This window comes from Rhipicephalus microplus, unplaced genomic scaffold, assembly GCF_043290135.1.
Source record: "Rhipicephalus microplus isolate Deutch F79 unplaced genomic scaffold, USDA_Rmic scaffold_15, whole genome shotgun sequence".
Lineage (NCBI taxonomy): Eukaryota > Metazoa > Arthropoda > Arachnida > Ixodida > Ixodidae > Rhipicephalus > Rhipicephalus microplus.
Genome location: NW_027464588.1, coordinates 3,804,588 through 3,822,567, shown reverse-complemented (window position 1 = coordinate 3,822,567; position 17,980 = coordinate 3,804,588). Strand labels below are relative to the sequence as shown.

Sequence of the window (17,980 nt, the reverse complement as noted above, 5' to 3'; positions counted from 1 at the left end):
GCGACAGCGTTTATCACGCTGCGCTAACAATGCAACGCTTACACAAAAGGGCAAGTGTTTCCAACGCTTTGCTAAGACGACATGGTGGTAGCACCTACCCGCCGCCCTGCCTTCTACACCTCATCGCTTCCGAGACGGGCGCGCACGCCACGCACTTCCTTTTCCAAGACAACTGCCAGATAGCACTCACGTCTCACGTGCGACGTGAAGTGATGCGCTCGTTCTCCTCCGCTGCACGCTCGACGCACTATAACGCAGCACCTCCAGAATACCATTCACTGATTTTCTCGCACAGAAGATGGAATAAACGTTTTGTTCACTCTCTCCAGACGCAAGACGATTGTCTTTCGACGACATTTGCAGTGTAACATGCAGATACGGGGCTCATTTTTCTTGAATTGACAGCAGTCCTCGAGGTCAAACTCGATAGAGACTACCCGCGCTTGGGTTTACCTGTTTAAATTCGTGACACCCAACTGAGTGTCGTCAACGGAGACTTCTGAGTGGTCCTTTCCTTTTTTGTTTCTGGGCTGGCACTCCAGATGTTTCCAGGGGAGCTAAGACAGTGTTGCATAGTGGATGCCACGAGAGTAGGTTACAGCGAGTGCCGTGCATAGTTGTCCCAGTTATGTAGCGTGCAAGTATGCGCAACGTCGATCAGGAGAGTTTTAGCGAAATAAATCAGTTTAGCAGAAAGTCTATGGATACGCTTTGTGTACGTGTCGATCCTCTCTCCGGTGGCGTATCGACCAGAACACTATGCTACTCAGTGGCGGAGGCTGTGCGGTAGCAAAACTGGGATGCTCACTTTGAGGAGCTAAAACGGCGTGGACGACGTTACGAGGATGGCCCACCTACAACTGCTGCAACCTAGAGACTCTTCATCGGGCCTTCGATGTTCAAAGGTACACGTGAGAAATCTGCATCAGAGTGAGTGACCTGCTACGAACATGCAGCTTCACTCTACTCCTGTGACGATAGTACAAAAGTGAATTTTTTTATTTGGCTTTTGAAGGCTATACAAAAAATTATTACACTACGAAAGTTATGACCTGCGCTCCAAATACGTCAAAACAGTCGACCGCGTTCCTTAAGTCTGGCTTCAATAATCGCCACGTAGAAGAGATAACGCGGATAAGACTACAGAAGCGAGTGCAATTGTCGTCTGAGAGCCTGGAGCAGTATTGATAGGACGTGCAGCAGCTCTGCGCCCGCATATACCCAGTTATGAAAGAGGAAGACCGCATACATAACCTTTTGCGTGGACTCCACGCCGATGCTCTATAGAAAATTGTCCTCCCGAACCCGAAAAGTTCTAGGGAATTTAACATCTTGCCGCGTTGATGGGCCGTACTCATTTAACTCCTTTGAACAGCTACCTCCCAACCGACGTTACGCAGCTGTCGGCAGCGGCTATTCCCGGGAAATCAATCAAGGCACAGCCTTCTTTGGTGAGCGTCCCCGCTCGCGAGCAGTGCCAGGATGCTATGCAAACATGCATTTTGGGCACCCAACACCACCAACTCGACACTGTGAGCAATCTAGAATCGATGGCCCTCGCAGAGTCGATCAAGTCACTTGCCGACAGGTTGAAAGCTGTAGAGGACGGGGTTTGCCGGCCACCTACTCAGTGGCTTCCTAGAAAATCTCGCGATGGTGATGAGTGTCCCCGGTGCTACTACTGCCATCGCCACCGCCACGCCACGCGACAGTGTCACATGTAGTACGGGGACCAGCAGCGACAGAGAAGGGACGAACAAAGCGGCGACGGTGAGCGATATTGGACTCAGGAAACGGCAATGGCCTGGCAAAAGGAGCCAGTCTGGCCATTCAGTCTGCACATTGGCTGATTGATGTGTGAGATTTACTGTCCCAAAACCATTGTGAATATAGGAGACGCCGCAATGGAGGGCTCCGAAAATTTTGAGCACTTGGGGTTCTTTAACGTGCACCCAAGTCTGAGCAACCTTTCGCCTGGATCGAAATTGCAGCCACGGCTGCCGGAATTCGATCGCATGACCTGCGGGACAGCCGCCAAGTGCCTTAGCCCGTAGATAACTGCCGTGGGGAGTCTGCACATTGGTGGTTAACCATTTATTCTATCTACCGGTCAAGGCGAAGAGAGGAAGTCACAGACCAATCGTCGTCGACAGCGGCTCTTCTGTAAATTTCTCCATTATTTCGCGCAGTAGATAACTTAAGTTCGAGAATTGGAGAGCATGAAATTTGTATTATAGGAATTGAGGGTAATATCCTACCACCCACGGTGCAAACGAAAATATTTATTGAATTCGACACTGTGCATCTATATCAGTAATTTGCTAGTTGTCGAGGAATGCCCTTAGGAGCTGTTGAGGGAGGGGGGTCAATTTCGCCGAGAGGCTCGGTTAGTGATCGATTTTTCTGTGTACAGATGGCAGATTGAGGGAAAGGTCTTTGATTTTCAAGAAGAACCGAAGAGTTTTTCTTATAGCGATGTCCCAGTGAGTTGCCCGGAGCAGATCCGCATAGAGCCAGGCACCAAGGTGTTCATGCCTGTACAGGTTCCCATAGATGGCTTTTACATTATGGAATCGAATTTTAATTTGAAAAACGCATTACGTGTGGCACAAACAGTGACAAATGTGATGATTGGGGTCGCCATTTTTCGTGTGGCTAACCCTTTTATGTTGCCAGTAACATTGAACTGCGGCACGAAGTTTGGCTGGTCTGCGTCTATCATGCGCCGCTCAGTATCGCCGCACACACTGCACAGCGGGCAGCAGCGACGTCGAAGGAGACATGGACTATTTGCAATATATCAAACGTGTTGAGCTGCTCTCACTTTTGATTAGGTTCCGCCATTTGCTTACAGGAGAACACTGCCCAATTCAAAGAACTGACGTCGTGGAGCAGACACTGGTGATTCGGTTCCCATTCATCAACATCCCTACCGACACTCCACCTTCGAAACGGAAGTTATTCGCCAGCACATTGATGAGATATGTGCGTGCTTCATGACGTAGTGATCAGAAAGTCCAACAGTCAATGGTTGTTTCCTATGGTTTCGGCAAAGAAGCTGAACAGTGGCTGGCGCTTCTTTGGGGATTTTAGAAGAGTCAGTGCTGTCACAAAGAGAGACGTGCATCCTTTGCCGAGAATCAACGACATTTTTTATGTGCAGAAGCGATCCCGTCCCTTCACGACATTGGATTGGACATCAGGCTACTGACAAACTAGAATTCGCAAGGAAGATAAGCCTAAGACAGCACTTTCATGTGTGGGGACTCTATGAATTTAATGTTGTCTTTTTAAGTCTGGGTAACGTACCCGCCATATTTATGAGAATGATCAACAAAGTTCTCAGTGGCCTGCTGCGGAGGGTGTGTATGGCCTACTTTGACGACATTGTGATTTTCTCTAAGACCATGGCAGCTCATTTGAAAAACTCGGAAAGCGTACTTACGGCTTTGGACGCGCCGAAATTAAGATTAGTGCCCGAGAAGTGCAGTTTCACCCGAAGGAAAGTCAAGTATCTCGGACACATTCCTATGGGCGAAACAGCCCACCAGATACTGAAACACTGGCAGCGATCGAAAAATTCCTCAAGGCACCAAACAAGAAAGGTGTACAGAGCTTTCTTGGAATCTGCAACTATTTTCGGCAAAGAATCAAGAATTTTTTGGTATTTCTTGACCTCCGACCAACCTGACCAAAAAAGATACCCCTTTCGTCTGGGATGCGGCCTGCAAACCAGCGATGCAATTCATCAAGAACAAGCTTATCACTGGCTCCGTCTTGCGTCAGTATGAGCCGCTACGGCCAATCAAGGTGCACATGGATGCTTGTCATTACGGCACTAGAGCAGTGCTCGTTCAGAAAGCCGCAGTTCATTAAAGAGCCTTCGCACATGACTGCCAACACCTTAGTGAAGCTGAGATTACTTACAGCACCCCTGAGAAGGAATGTCTCGCCATCGTGTATGACTATGCACAGTTTCGGCCGAAAGTTTTTGGGGCTCTTTTTGTAGTCGTGATGGACCAAGCTAGTCTTTTTTTGGTTTATGAAGGTCCAGAATCTGAATATTCGAGTGATGCAGTAGTCTATTTGCTGCAGGAATTTGACATGACGTTGAGACACCACCCAGGCAGGAAGAACCGAGATTCCGACACGCTTTCTCGCCTTCCTTATGATTCCGCACCAGCAAGCAAAGAAAATCAATTACTGTGGCTGGCTTTGGATCGCGTGGGCGTTAGGGAGACAGAGGGCAGATCCAAGGACGAGAGAGATTATCTAGCGCCTCGAGTAGCCGAACGCACCCGTTGTCAAGAAAACTAAAAAACGGCATGAAGCTTTCGGTTGATCGATGGTCTACTGTATCGAAGGGCGATAGGGTTTCAGTAACACCACGCCGCATTCGTTCTTCCTAAGTACCTGAGACCAGATATTTCGAAGCACTGCCACATCGACACCACGCAGGCCACCTCTATGTCAGGCACACATGGGAAAAAGCTTTTGGCCGGTATTTCTGGGGAAGCAGTTCACATACGCGAGAGAGTATGTTCTCACCTGTCCAGACTGCCAGGCGAGAAAGCCACCGCCAGGCAAAGCGATCGCATTTCTCCAACCTATATCTCCAGCTGGGTGGTCATTTGAACGAATCGAAATGGAATTGGTTTGACCCTTCGTGAAAAGGAAACGCGGCAACCGGTACGTGCTTGTGATGATGGACTACCACACAAAGTGCGTAGAAGCAGTCGCCTGCCCCGCTGCAACGGCCACTGAGGCTGCCCAGGGTTTTGCCGAGCAAACGGTTCTACGACATGGAGCCACGGCGAAGATAATCACTGACCGGGGAAAGCATTTTGTTAGTAACTTCATTGAAGAAATATTTGGAGCAATGGGGAGCGATCATGTCTCAACCACCGACTACCTCCCGCAGAAGAATGGTTGTGCGAGCGATTCAACCGCGCACGCTCGCCGACATGCTCAGTATGTATGTCTCCACAAATCACCAGGATTTGGAAGAGTTCTTTCCTTATGTTCTGTTTGGTTACAACTCTTCACAACAAGAGACAGCCGCCTTCACCCCAATTTTCTTCTTGCATAGCCACGAACCAACTTTTCCCATTGACGCGAGCTTCAACTTACAACGTGATAATCAGGACGCTTTCCACGTATATGCAGTGCCGTGCAGGCTTCGCCAAGCACGGGAGCTTGTAGCTCAGCGCGAGGGGAGCAGCAAGTTTAGGACAAAAAAGCGTGTGACACTCGATTGCGGGGCGGCACGTTTCGCCCAGGCAACTTAGTCTACGTGTGGGCGCTCTCATGCGTGAAGGGCAAAACAACAAAGCTCCTCCACGGCGACCTGGACCAGTTCGCCTCCGTCGACAAGTCGCGGAGAACAACTGGAAAGTCATAGTAGTAGGAAGAGGGACATAGGGAACGTAGTGCGTTTGAAACTGTGTCGCCCCGTTCATGGCTCGACGACGGTGCGGATGCCGAGAGTGTGAATGAGCGAGAGTATTGGATCTGTATTGACACCACAGTGCCGCAGGGTTGTGCAGCAGTTCGCTCGCGAGTGACCACCGTCAAAGTGAACATTCGACTAGTAACACCAAGATATACTTTGTTCCATAGGCACAATATTGAGACCAGGCAGCTGACACCAACCCGAAAAGGCTCTGCGCTTGTGACAGTGACACCGAGATCTACTATAGAGCTAATGATGTTGGGTGAATGAGTTGCAGGATTTCTTTGAACTCCGTTAGTCGCATTGTGTGGTTTCGTACTGAAATGTGTGTGTTGGAACTCCAGTTAGCTGTTTATCTTTATTTCGTTTCACTGTTTTTTAAATCAAGATTCATTAAGAGCATGTGTATTTCGTCACCGTGTATTATTGCTTCAGTTTCTTGCAAATCTAAAATGTTTGGTACATTTATTCGGTCGCGCATCGCCTTTTTTGCATGTTATTGGTATGTGCCTTTTAATTTATGTGTTTTAAAAGAAGCGTGAAATGTCCTCCCTCTTTTGGGAGGGCGCGAAGCACATTATGTCCTTGTCTGTCGCTTTTTTAGTATACTTGCAGCTCATCATGAGTGGGATGCTCTTAATTTGTATAGGGGAGGTGTCGTGTTAATGCTGATGTAGCTATTATCATTAACCTTTTGTTTCGTTCCAATGTCGCGGGCTTGCCCAAGATTCAAGCCTCTGCCTACAACGGGGAAATCAGGACGCTTTGCGATGGTTTCCTGCTAGAGTGTCGCACTAACTTTGTTATGCGTGCGTTAGCTTGCTTCCTACGAGGGGCGGTTTCTTATTTAGGGGGCCACCGACGGCTTTTCGCTGCGTCGGACGGTATGCGGGGAGCTGCACGGTGGAAGCCTAAGATATGTCGCGGTAGTTACCCTGTTTGTGTTTACTTTGGTTTAGGTCATTATTTTTTTTTGTTGACAGCAGTCCTCGAGGTCAACATCGGTGGAGACTACCCGCGCTTTGGTTTACCTGTTTGAATTCATTACACCCAACTTAATGTCGTCAACAGAGACTTTTCAGTGGTTCTTTCCTCCTTGGTCTTTGGGCTGGCTCTTGGTATGTTTCCCGAAGAGGCGGAAAAAAGTCGCATGGTGGACGCCACGAGAGCAGGTTGCAGCGAGTTTCGTGCAGAGTTGTCCAAGTTATGTAGTCTACAAGTGTGTAAAATGTCAATTACGAGTGTTTTAGCCAAACAAATCAGTTCGGGAGAAAGTTTATGGATCTTCTGTGTGTACGTGGCGATCCTTTCTCAGGCGGAGACCAACTAACGGCCAAAACACTACGCTACAATAGTATTCTCACGTAGTCATGACGTTGACAAACTCAGTGGTCAGTACGTCCGAGATTAAACTTATTATTTAGTCGAACTTGTGTCCGCTAAATGAAATTTCAGATTACAGCAATACACACTGGTATGGATAGCGGTGAACTTAGCGTCGGTCATCGATCAACTGACAAGCAATAACGCGTGTCGGCATTTCTACATGTGTTGTCGAATGTTCCAGCACTATCGCATGCGGCCATGTAAGTTCCAGTAGAACCAGTTGTTCCTCTTGTTGGCGCAATATAATCAGAGAGTTCTACGTTTATATCGATGCGTGTTTAGTCAATGGGCACGGTTGCGCAAGGAAGCGCTTTCACGTGTAATCAGGCAATAAAAAACTTGAGAAAGGAACGTGGCAGTATTACGAATAGATACACATGACACGTGAAAACTTCAGTCCGGCGCCGGGAAAATATCCAGCTTAGTGAAGCGCACTTACTAAGGGGACAGTCCCGGATAGTTTAAAGGCGTTTAAAAAGCACAGACATCAATTTTCAATTACTGACAGCAAATAAATAACTTCCGTCGCGTGGAAGTTATTTTAATTCGATGTTGAACAGCGTAGAAAATCTCAGTAGAAAAAACGGAAATTTCACTGCCATGCGACATCGAGACTAGTGCTACGTGTTCGGTGTGATACATTTCACAAATACAATTCTGAGCGACGATAAGCTAGTAGCAATGGCGTTGACAATCTGAGGGTGTTTGGAGCCGACATCCGACCATGCTCTAACTAATGGTTCTCTTTGCTGTGTTGAAGTGTGCGTGCGATTCATCGTGTCGCATCTACTGATTTGGCGTGTGCTCCACAATGTGAGTACGATCATTCAGAGAGACAACGCGTGCCAGAATGTCGGGGAACTGCTGTGAAGTGAGTACCTGCAGGTCGAGGCGCGGAAAAAACGGATATTGCATAGTGTTTCATGTCTTTCCAAGCCACCAACCTCAACGCAGCCAGTCGGTTGACCTCGCACGCGCCGATGGACAGAGGAACTGGATGCCTGTCAAGAGCAGCCGTATTTGCTCAATTCACTTTACGCCGAGCTGCTACAGTGTAAATCCTGTGTTTGCGTATCAGTTGGGTTTCACTGGCAGTATGAGGCTCTTTCTTGAGGCCAGGGCTAAAAGAAGAGGTAAAGAACTAGTTGGTGCTACTTAACTTAGCCGGCGGAAAATGCATGGAGTGGCTTAATTCCACACCATCAGAGACACAGCAGGACTGACTGCACGTGCGCTCCTAACAGATCAAATACCAGTGTGCGTGAGGTCACCATTTTTTTGTGGAGGCAGCATCAGCTGTGCAGCTGCCTTGACGTGGCCACAAGGTAGCACTGGCAGCACTACAATTTGGCGGCGTTCGACCCATTCTGAAACGTCATCGATAGCGAATATAATTATCAATACCACAGACACTCATTCGTACCTCAGATGTGACTTAGGTCGCGAATGGCTACTAGGGGGTCGATTGCTACTCGTTCACGCAAAAATTCTAATACAAGTAAGTTTGATGTCATGCTCTTTTAAAATTTTCATGTCATCTCAACAAGAAAACTTTGTGACACCCTCTCACGTGAGATCACTCGCCATAAAAAAGCACTGCGAATGGCAAACGAACTTTCCGGCAGTAGGGCATTCTAAAGCAAGACAGCCAGGTTCAGAAGCCTAGCACCCCATCCTCTATACCTTAACAAAAAATTATTTATTTATTTATTTACTTACAGAATACTGTCAATCCCCCAAGGGGATTATTACAGGGGTGGAGCATCACTGTCACTAATTTCGATGTTTGAAAAAAGAAAAAAACAGAATAATTAGGAACACATATTCACTGAACACACCAGTATGGCATAGAACCATCACACATAGTTATTTAAAACGATAACCAAGTACGAAGTACACCAATGGTACACCAACAAAAGAACTGGAGTCGAGAAGAAACGAAGCACAGAAAGGAGAAAACACAGATCGAGTATTGTTATCAAGGAACCGTATTAAACAATAAATATATGCAGACAAGTGTTTTAGCAAGACAATTAAAAACAGGAAGGACTTCGTGAAGAAAAACAGGTGATCACTGTACATGCTAACTAGGTTAGAATAGATCAGTGCCTTCAATTAGTTTCAAAAAGATCTCTAATGTTGGCTGCTGTGTAATTACTGGATTCTGTGTGTTCCTTTCTCGAATTACGCTCGGGAGGAACGAATAGGAAAAAGTAATATTACTAAATGAGTATTCTTTGAGTTCACATACATGGCTTCGCCTCGTCGGTCTGGTATCTCGAAAGCTCAAGTAAAGATCTGGGTTTATGCGGAATGATCTGCGTAAAAGTAGATAAAGAAATTTGAGCCGGAAAACCTTTGCACGACTGTCAAGAGTGGCTAGATCAGCGCGATATAGTAGAGCAGTAGGTGAGTCGCTGCGCCCGTATCTGTTCAAGATAAAGCGCACTGCTTTCCGCTGAACCCTTTCCAGTATAGCGATACTATTAACATTGTGAGGAAACCACACAATATTGATACGTGTATGGAGCTGTCGCCCTGACAAAGCTGAATTGGCACCCAAATGAAGATGACGACAACGTGGTTGTTATGGGTTGGACTCTCGAGCTTCTCCCGTTGGCCTGCATGACTGCGCGCTCTCTCAGCCGTTAGCAAGACCAGCTCTCGGTGAATAAATCTTCCCGGTAACATCTTTTGGTGGAAGGTGCTGGGTCTTCACAAAACCCGGCTCTGAAACTCCGCAGTGGACGCCAGCTTTGTCCAGCCACGATGCCTGAAACCAGCACTCAGGCCTCGCCATTCGCGCCGGCTTCATCACCTGTGATTCCTCCCCATCTTCTCGACCCTGGCACGTTTTCCGGGATGGACAGCACGGACATCGAAGAATGGCTCGCATGATTCGAGCGTGTCAGCAAGCACTACAGGTGGGACGAAACGCTTATGCTGGCAAATATTCTATTCTACCTACGAGGTAAGGTACGCGCCTGGTATAAGACGCATGAAAAAGAACTAACCAGCTGGGACAATTGCAAGCAAATGCTTCGCGATTTGTTCGATTGGTCAGTTGTTCGTCAGATGGCAGCCAGGCAGGAACTCGCTCACGTGTTCAATCATCGACGGAGTCGTACGTCTCGTACGTTCAAGACGTACTGGCACTGTGTCGGAAGACTGACAAAAACATGTCCGGGGCGGACAAGATCAGCAACGTGTTGAAAGGTATTGCTGATGATGCTTTCAACATACTACTATGCAAGAACTGCACCTCTGTCGACTCCATCATATCTGAATTCCGGCGATTTTAACAAGCTAACAGCAGGCGAATAACCCACCACATCACGAGACTGCCAAACACTGCTGCGACTTCGTTTTGCGAGGATTCTGCAGCGCCCCATTCACTTGCGCCTCGTGCCAATATCGCAAGGATTGTTCCCCAGGAGCTGGTAGCCATGGCACCCACTTCCTATCAGCCCCCTGCGCAAGACAACTGGGCAACAGTTTCGCTTATTCAAGCCGTCGTACGTCAGGAGTTTGCTAACCTGGGCGTCCAGGTTCCCCAGCCCGCCAGACTTATGCCGAGGCTCATGAGCACTCCCGTCCACAACGCTGACCACCACTCTGCTCCACTTGTCGCTGCGGCTGCTGCGACCTCTCGGTTTCCACCATGCTACCGAAATCCATCTGATTGGCGCACGCACGATGATCGACCCATCTGCTTTTCTTGCTCTTGAGTTGGGCACATCTCCCGCCATTGCCGCAACAGATGGTATTTCCGGTCAAGCTTTCCTAATGTCGACCGCCGTCAGGACCGTGGACACTATTCGCAACCCGGTTTTCCGGATGACCATATTCAGGACCCTTCAGCTCGCCGTTCATCTCCACGCTCCGAGCCGTCCTACGCTGACGTCGTCGCCCAAAGAAACTGGTCTAGCCGCTCGCCGTCACCTCAGGATCGGCCGTCACGCTCCCCTCAACTCCGCCGCTCTCCGTCACCGGCTTATTCAGGCCATTCCACGGGAAACTGACGAGTGCAGCTCCTGGAGGTGGTGCTGCGCTGACGACTTGGAACGAAAACCCTCAACCGGCTACAAATTCAAGACGCAATTTACTTCGGGTGTTCGTTGATGGCCGCGCCGTTACTGCTCTAATTGACACTGGTGCCCAAGTATCTGTTATGAGTTCTACACTTTGATCTCGCCTGAAAAAGGTTCTCACACCGGCTATGTTTTCCACTGTTAGAGTTGCCAACGGAAGTCGAACATCGGTGCTTGGTATGTGCACTGCCCGCGTTACTGTTGCTGGCCCCCACACTTCCGTTCTCTTCGCAGTCCTCGATGCTTGCCCACACGACGTCATCCTTTGAATTGATCTCTTAACCACCCACTCCGCCTTCATCGATTGTTCTACCGGTATCTTACGGCTCAAATTGCCTTTGTGCACCGATTTCACTCCTCCAAGTCGCACTCGGCTACGATCCGTGGAGTCTCTATGGCTACCACCCCAGGCTGCTATATGCATTCTCGTGTCGCCCTTCCCGTCCGTTCCTGATGGAGACTATCTGGTGGCTCCCCTCACTGATTTGACCCTTACGCATCACATCGCACTACCACATACTATAGTAGTTGTTGCTAACAACACGGTGCTACATCCAGTTCTGTATTTCTCTACGTCGACCCAAGTTCTTCTTCAAGGCATCACTTTAACGGATCCTTCCACCCTTGATGAATGTTTGATTTGTTCTTTTACCCCTGACACTAAGACCATGGCAAAACCTGTCACCACGTCGCACTATAAGGCGTTCCTTGACAAAATGATATCCAGCGACATCTTACCTTACCGAGTTGCAGCGCTCCGGGGTGTTCTAATTTCTTACCTGGATATCTTTGACGTCGACGACCGTCCCCTGGGCCGCACAAGTGCCGTAACACACTGCATCAACACCGGCGATGCCAGTCCACTCCACAAACGCCCTTATCGCGTGTGGCATGCTGAGCGCCAAGTTATACAGACGGAGGTCGAGAAAATGCTGAGTAAAGACGTCATTCAGCCTTCATCAGGTCCTTGGACATCCCCTGCGGTCTTAGTTAAAAAGAAGAACAACACCTGGCGCTTTTGCGTCGACTATCGTCACCTGAATCGGATCACCAAAAAGAACGTTTCTCCTTTACCCCGAATCGATGATGCGCTCGACTGCCTCTACGGCGCCAACTATTTCACATCCCCCGACCTTCGATGCGAGTACCGGCAAATTTCGGTCGACGACCACGACCGCGAGAAGACAGCATTCATCACACCCGACGGCCTTTACCAATTCAAGGCCATGCTTTGTGGGTTGTGCAATGCCCCGGCTACTTTTGAGCGTATGATGGACTCTCTTCTTCGCCGTTTCAAATGGTCGACCTGCCTTTGCTATCTGGATGATGTAATCGTTTTCTCGCCCTCCTTCGAAAGCCACCTGTCTCGTCTGTCGGCAATTTTTGACGTTTTTCGTTGCGCTGGTCTCCAACTGAATTCGTCGAAATTCTCATTTAGACGCCAGCAGATTAAACTAGTCGGCCACCTTGTTGACTTAACTGGTGTTCAACCCGACCCTGACAAAGTCCGTGCAGTCCGAGAATTCCCGGTTCCGCGTTCGACACAAGAAGTTGGCAGTTTCATTGGGCTCTGCTCATACTTCCGCAGCTTTGTCTTCAACTTCGCGAATATTGCTAGGCCCGTCACGGATCTCTTCAAAAAGAATGGGGCCTTTCCTTGGGGAAGGGACCAAGAACATTCCTTCGCGTCACTAATTACCGCCCTCACATCACCACCTGTGTTGGCTGATTTCGATCCAGTGGCTAGAACAGAGCTTCGCTTTGATGCAAGCGGCCATGGCATTGGTGCTATACTCGCTCAGATACAGAATGGTACCAACCGCCTACGCTAGCCGCCTTTTGTCGCAAGCGGAACAAAATTATTCCATCACTGAGCGGGAATGCTTAGTCCTCGTTTGGGCTATTGCGAAATTCCGTCCGTACTTATACGGACGTCCGTTCGCAGTCATAACGGACCATCATGCGATTTGCTGGCTGTCGATGCTTAAGGACCCTACAGGAAGACTCGGACGATGGGCACTTCGATTACATTACAAAAGTACACGTTCTCGGTTGTTTACAAATCTGGAAAGCTGCACAGCGATGCTGACTGCTTATCCAGGCACCCCGTTGATCCACCTAGCTCCACTGATTTGGAATCAGATGCCTGCGTTTTAGCCATGACTGACTTTCTGAACGTGGCCGACAAACAGCGCCGAGACCCATGGCTGCTCACCATCATTGACTACCTTCAATGGCGTTATGCTGACCCTTCTCTTAGCAGATACCTACTTCAAGACAACATTTTGTACCACCGCTACTTACACCCCGACGGCGCGGAACTTTTACTCGTCGTACCGCATCACCTGCGAAAGGATGTCCTGCGACAATTCCACGACGCTCCAACTTCTGGACATCTAGGAGTCTCCCGAACTTACGACCGCATTCGACGACGAGTATTCTGGAAGGCTCTCTACCGCTCTGTTCGCCGTTACGTCGCATCTTGCGACCTCTGCCAGCGCCGAAAGAAGCCTATGACTCCCCCTGCCGGTCTTCTTCAACCTATTGAAGTTCCAGCCGAACCATTTTATCGAGTGGAGTTGGACTTGCTGGGTCCCTTTCCTACTTCTACAACTGAAAATAAATGGATTGTGGTGGCCACAGACTATGCCACTCGGTATTCAATCACTCGAGCGCTTCCAACCAGCTGCGCAACTGACTTTGCCGACTTCCTGCTGTACGACATTATTCTCCAGCATGGCGCTCCGTCTCACCTGCTCACAAACCGTGGTTGCTACTTTCTATCTCGTGTGGTTGATGATATACTCCGATCTTGTGCTACCCATCACAACTTCACTACATCTTACCGCCCTCAGACTTACGGCCTTACAGAGCGCCTAAACCACACATTCACAGACATGCTTGCCATGTACGTATCTACCAACCACACTGATTGGGGCATAGCTCTTCCGTTTGTAACCTTCGCCTATAACTCGTCGCGTCATGAAACAGCAGGCTACTCCCCCTTTTTATCTACTCTTCGGGCGTCATCCCTTACTGCCCTTCGATACACTGCTTTCATCAGACCACCCATCCTCCACTTCTTACACTCAGGATTCGATCACCCGGGCCCTGACGGCACGCGCGGTAGCGCGCGCTCGGTTATCGTCGTCGCAGACAGCACAGAAGTCCTTTTATGACCGTCGACATAGAGGTGCCGTTTTTTCTGCGGGATCTCTTGTTCTCCTGTGGCTTCCATCTCGACGTGTTGGCCTCTGCGAGAAACTACTATCGCGATACGCTGGGCCCTACCGAGTCATTCGTCAGGTCACACCTGTGACCTACGAGATTGCAGCTACCACAAACTCATCAGCTGCTGTACCCAGAACGGAAGTAGTCCACATTTCTCGTCTCAAGTCCTACAACGCTGACTCGCTCATTTAATAGGTACCGAGACCGTGCCTTACGGGCTGGGGTGATGATACGTGTATGGAACTGTCGCCCCGACACAGCTGAATTGGCACCCAAATGAAGAAGACAACGTGGTTGTTGTGGGTTGGACTCTCGAGCTTCTCCCGTTGGCCTGCATGACTGTGCGCTCTATAAGCCGTTAGCAAGACTAGCTCTCGGTGAATAAATCTTCCCCGTAACAATATTAGCATATTCTAAGACCGAGCGGACAAATTTGACGTAAGCAATAACATACATGAACCAAAAAATACACTAACAATCATATCTGAACGACGTGAATAGGTGGTTTTTAAGTACGACAATGACACCAAAGTAAAAAAAACAGACCACTTTCAAATGAAGGCTTCAGCTAAATATTGTGGTAGAACTCAGCGACGGTGAGGATGAAAGACCCCATTCTTGCGGAACGGGTGGCCATCACCTTAGCGCTCAAGATGGATAACACTGAAGTCGTCTACAGTGAATCAATGGCAGCACAACGGGCTTTCGTCAAGGGGACGGTCTCTGAACAAACGCTTAGAATACTGCAAGGCAAGAACATAACGCATCATCTTCTTAGTTTTTTCCCAGCACACCTTTAACAAATCACCGATTCCCCTCCCAATCTCAATGAAGCAGCACACGAGGCGGCGCGAAACCTCTCCAACCGCGCCTCCCCGGGGATGCGTTCTACTGGTGAAGGGGATAACCGGGAAATTCTTACAACATAAAACGAGCTCACTAAACATTTCTATTTGTCTAGAAGGATTTTCTCTCCACCTCACAAAAATCTAACTCGGCCCCAGGCACTTCCATTAGGGCTTTTGCAAACGTGGATGTACCCTACTTTGAAAATGTTACATATCATGTACCCTGACCTATACTCAAGTAGTCTTTGTCCACATTGTGGGGAAATAGCTTCATTAGAACATATGCTCTGGCAGTGCACCGAATTCGCTCATTTATCGAACATCACCTCTGCCAGATGGTAGGCGGCAATCCGCAGCTCGTCCTTGGCAGATCAGCTCTAGGCTGTCCATCAAGCCCGCGAGGCGGCTGAGGAGCTTGGCTTCTCAGTCCCCACGTGGGAGCTGCCCGAAACACAGTGATCTGTGTTTTGGTGGACCAAATAAAAGTTTATCCAATCCAATTCAATCTAGAAAAACATGTTAAGCCAATGCGCAACATTGAACACCTCTTAAAAATCTCGGCACTGCAACGAGACTCTCCTTAAGCCACCACTTTCCACGTCCTAGTAAATTGTTCCGAAAGACGATTTCATGAACTTTTTCCCATCTCTTTTCCTAGCATTGTCTCTTCTTTTACAGAGGCTGGATATAACGTAGAATATGTACTTGTTAACTGGAATTCAAGTGATCATTGTGGAATATTTTACACACAAAATATCACAGGTGAGTTTTATATGAAACACGATATCATTTATTTTAGAATGAAATCAACAAACAATAATGATAGGTCTTGTAGCAGCAAGTTCTGTTTCAGGTGTGCATTTGCTGTAAATGCAGCATAATATCACGCGTCGTACTATATAATCAAGCATTAGTAAGAGAAAATGTTTAGGTGCCTCATCAAACATGAAAAAAGGCCGACGTGCCACGTCTGCGTCTCTCGTCAGCGTCCACGAAGTGGTAAAAAGAAATATCACGTGATGACGGCACGATATGACGTCATGAACACGTAAGAATTGGTCTAACTTTGCGTATTGATTATGATGTCTTCCTGACTTCCCATCATATTATGAAGTCATCGCTCGCAAAAGCGCAGCTGGTCACGGAGCCTGTACAAACCAGGTGCGGCACATCCGATCCGGAAGGAATCAAAAACCACGTTTGCTGAATAGACAGCTTTCGATGACAGCCGAGCCGGATTAATGCAATCGAGTGAGAATAAAAAGAAGATGGCTTTCCCAGCCATCTTTGTCCCAGAAGCTGCCCCATCCGTCCCATTCGAACGGAGGAGGCGTAATTGCTGAAAGGGGCGTGGCCACTGCTTTCGACACACCGTGGCGCGCGCCTACTACCCCTCCATTCCTTTGCTATCTATGCGGGAAGGTTTGCTGCACCTTGAAAATATCGTTGTATAGTAACCGTGGGTTAGCGTACCACCTCCCACACCCTCACAAAACCCACTTGTAATAGTGGATGGCGGCTATCACTATAGTCTTTATTTTTGTGCATGTGTGCGCCAGTTCCTGTCGTGATAATGATGCTCGAAGCGAACACACCCGTGAGCCAGTTTTCGAAAAAAAAGATGTTTAGCGCTTCTTCAAGTGCAGCGTATCAGTAAAAAGTATACATGCGAGGGATAGAGCGATATTTATTAAAAAATCATTTTAGTGTTTCCAGAATAGCGGAAACGACCCGAAGTTTGGTTGTACCGCGGAAACGAGGTTGGCAGAGATTCCTTAGGATTCCTCAGGCAAAGATTCCTCAGGCAAAGCAATTTTTTTTTCACGAATCTATATTCCGTTAAAAATTTGTTAATGACCCTACCTTGACGATTTCACATTGTCAAAGTATGCTGCGGCAAGTGAAAAATACCGTTAGAAACTTGTAGAATTAGGAGGTGCTGTATGTCGCAATCATACATCTGTACATGAGAATACGCTGATGATTGTCTTATTTTGTACTTGCCAAGTTTGTGTTCAAGCAGATTTGCAAGCATTACACGTTCACGATGCATATAATAGTTTATTTAAAACGAAAAAAAGAAATAAACGTTCCTGCACACTCTCGGTGATTTCTTTAAACGCGCAATACTTTGCGGCTTAGCAGCTTATTTATTAGTTTTTTTTTTACGGTAAGCCACTCTGTCTGTAATATTTGTGGCGATATTTGACAATAGGGGTCTTATAAATTTCTTGGCAACTATTGAGCAACTATTGAGTTGTGGATCCTGTTAAATTCACTGGGTGCTTATTCTTAATATTTTGGGGGATAGCCTGTATGTCATGAGTAGCTTCAGATCCCAGCAAGGTTTCAGAACACGTGGGTAGGCAGATCACAGACATTGGAACCAGCTGGTTGCTTCCTTCGCGGCCACTTGGTGTGCACTCTTCGACACTGTCACTGTGCACTGTGCAAAGGACGACCTTTGTTGCAGGAACTGCACAAGGTGGTTGTTCCCTATCCAAATTTTGTCGCTTCTGTGGTATTTGCGGCTGCATATAGGTGGGGTAAGGAGGAAAGACACTGGGAACAGCAGTCCTCTCCAGACGCCGTCTCTTGGGTAAATCAGAAAAGTGTCATCGCCCACAAAATGCAATGAGCAGACGACGCTACTGGCGGACTTGTCGTTTGGAATGAAATCTTTCCTGGATATGGCATTAAGCCACTTTTGCTGGATAGCCTGGTCTGCAGGAAAATTCGTGGAAGCTTACACCAAGCTTTTTCTTGGTGCTTGACTGCCGAACGGCACGCAGCAGTACGGCATGATTCTGAAAAAACGGTAAATCACACACGGAATGTCAAAGCAGACCAAAAAACAAATTATTTGCCTGAAGTAAGTGTGGTATGACAACGTGAAAATGCATATTAAAACATGTATGCAAGTCGCAGAAAGCCATATCAGCAGCCATTCAGCCACAGAACTGGTAGATTAC

The 17,980-nt window shown here is 48.0% G+C and overlaps 1 protein-coding gene across 2 annotated transcripts in view; it reads left to right on the top strand.

The window, feature by feature from the left end:
* The window catches only part of LOC142784589 (uncharacterized), a 236,983-nt gene that overhangs the window by 184,395 nt on the left and 34,608 nt on the right, over window positions 1-17,980 (top strand). The window contains exon 4 of one of the 2 annotated variants that reach the window (XM_075883009.1): window positions 15,687-15,770. The exons of the other annotated variant lie outside the window; for it this stretch is intronic. Within the exon in view, the coding sequence (XP_075739124.1) occupies window positions 15,687-15,770 (84 nt within the window). The remainder of the gene's footprint in view (window positions 1-15,686; window positions 15,771-17,980) is intronic. 2 annotated transcript variants of the gene reach the window in all.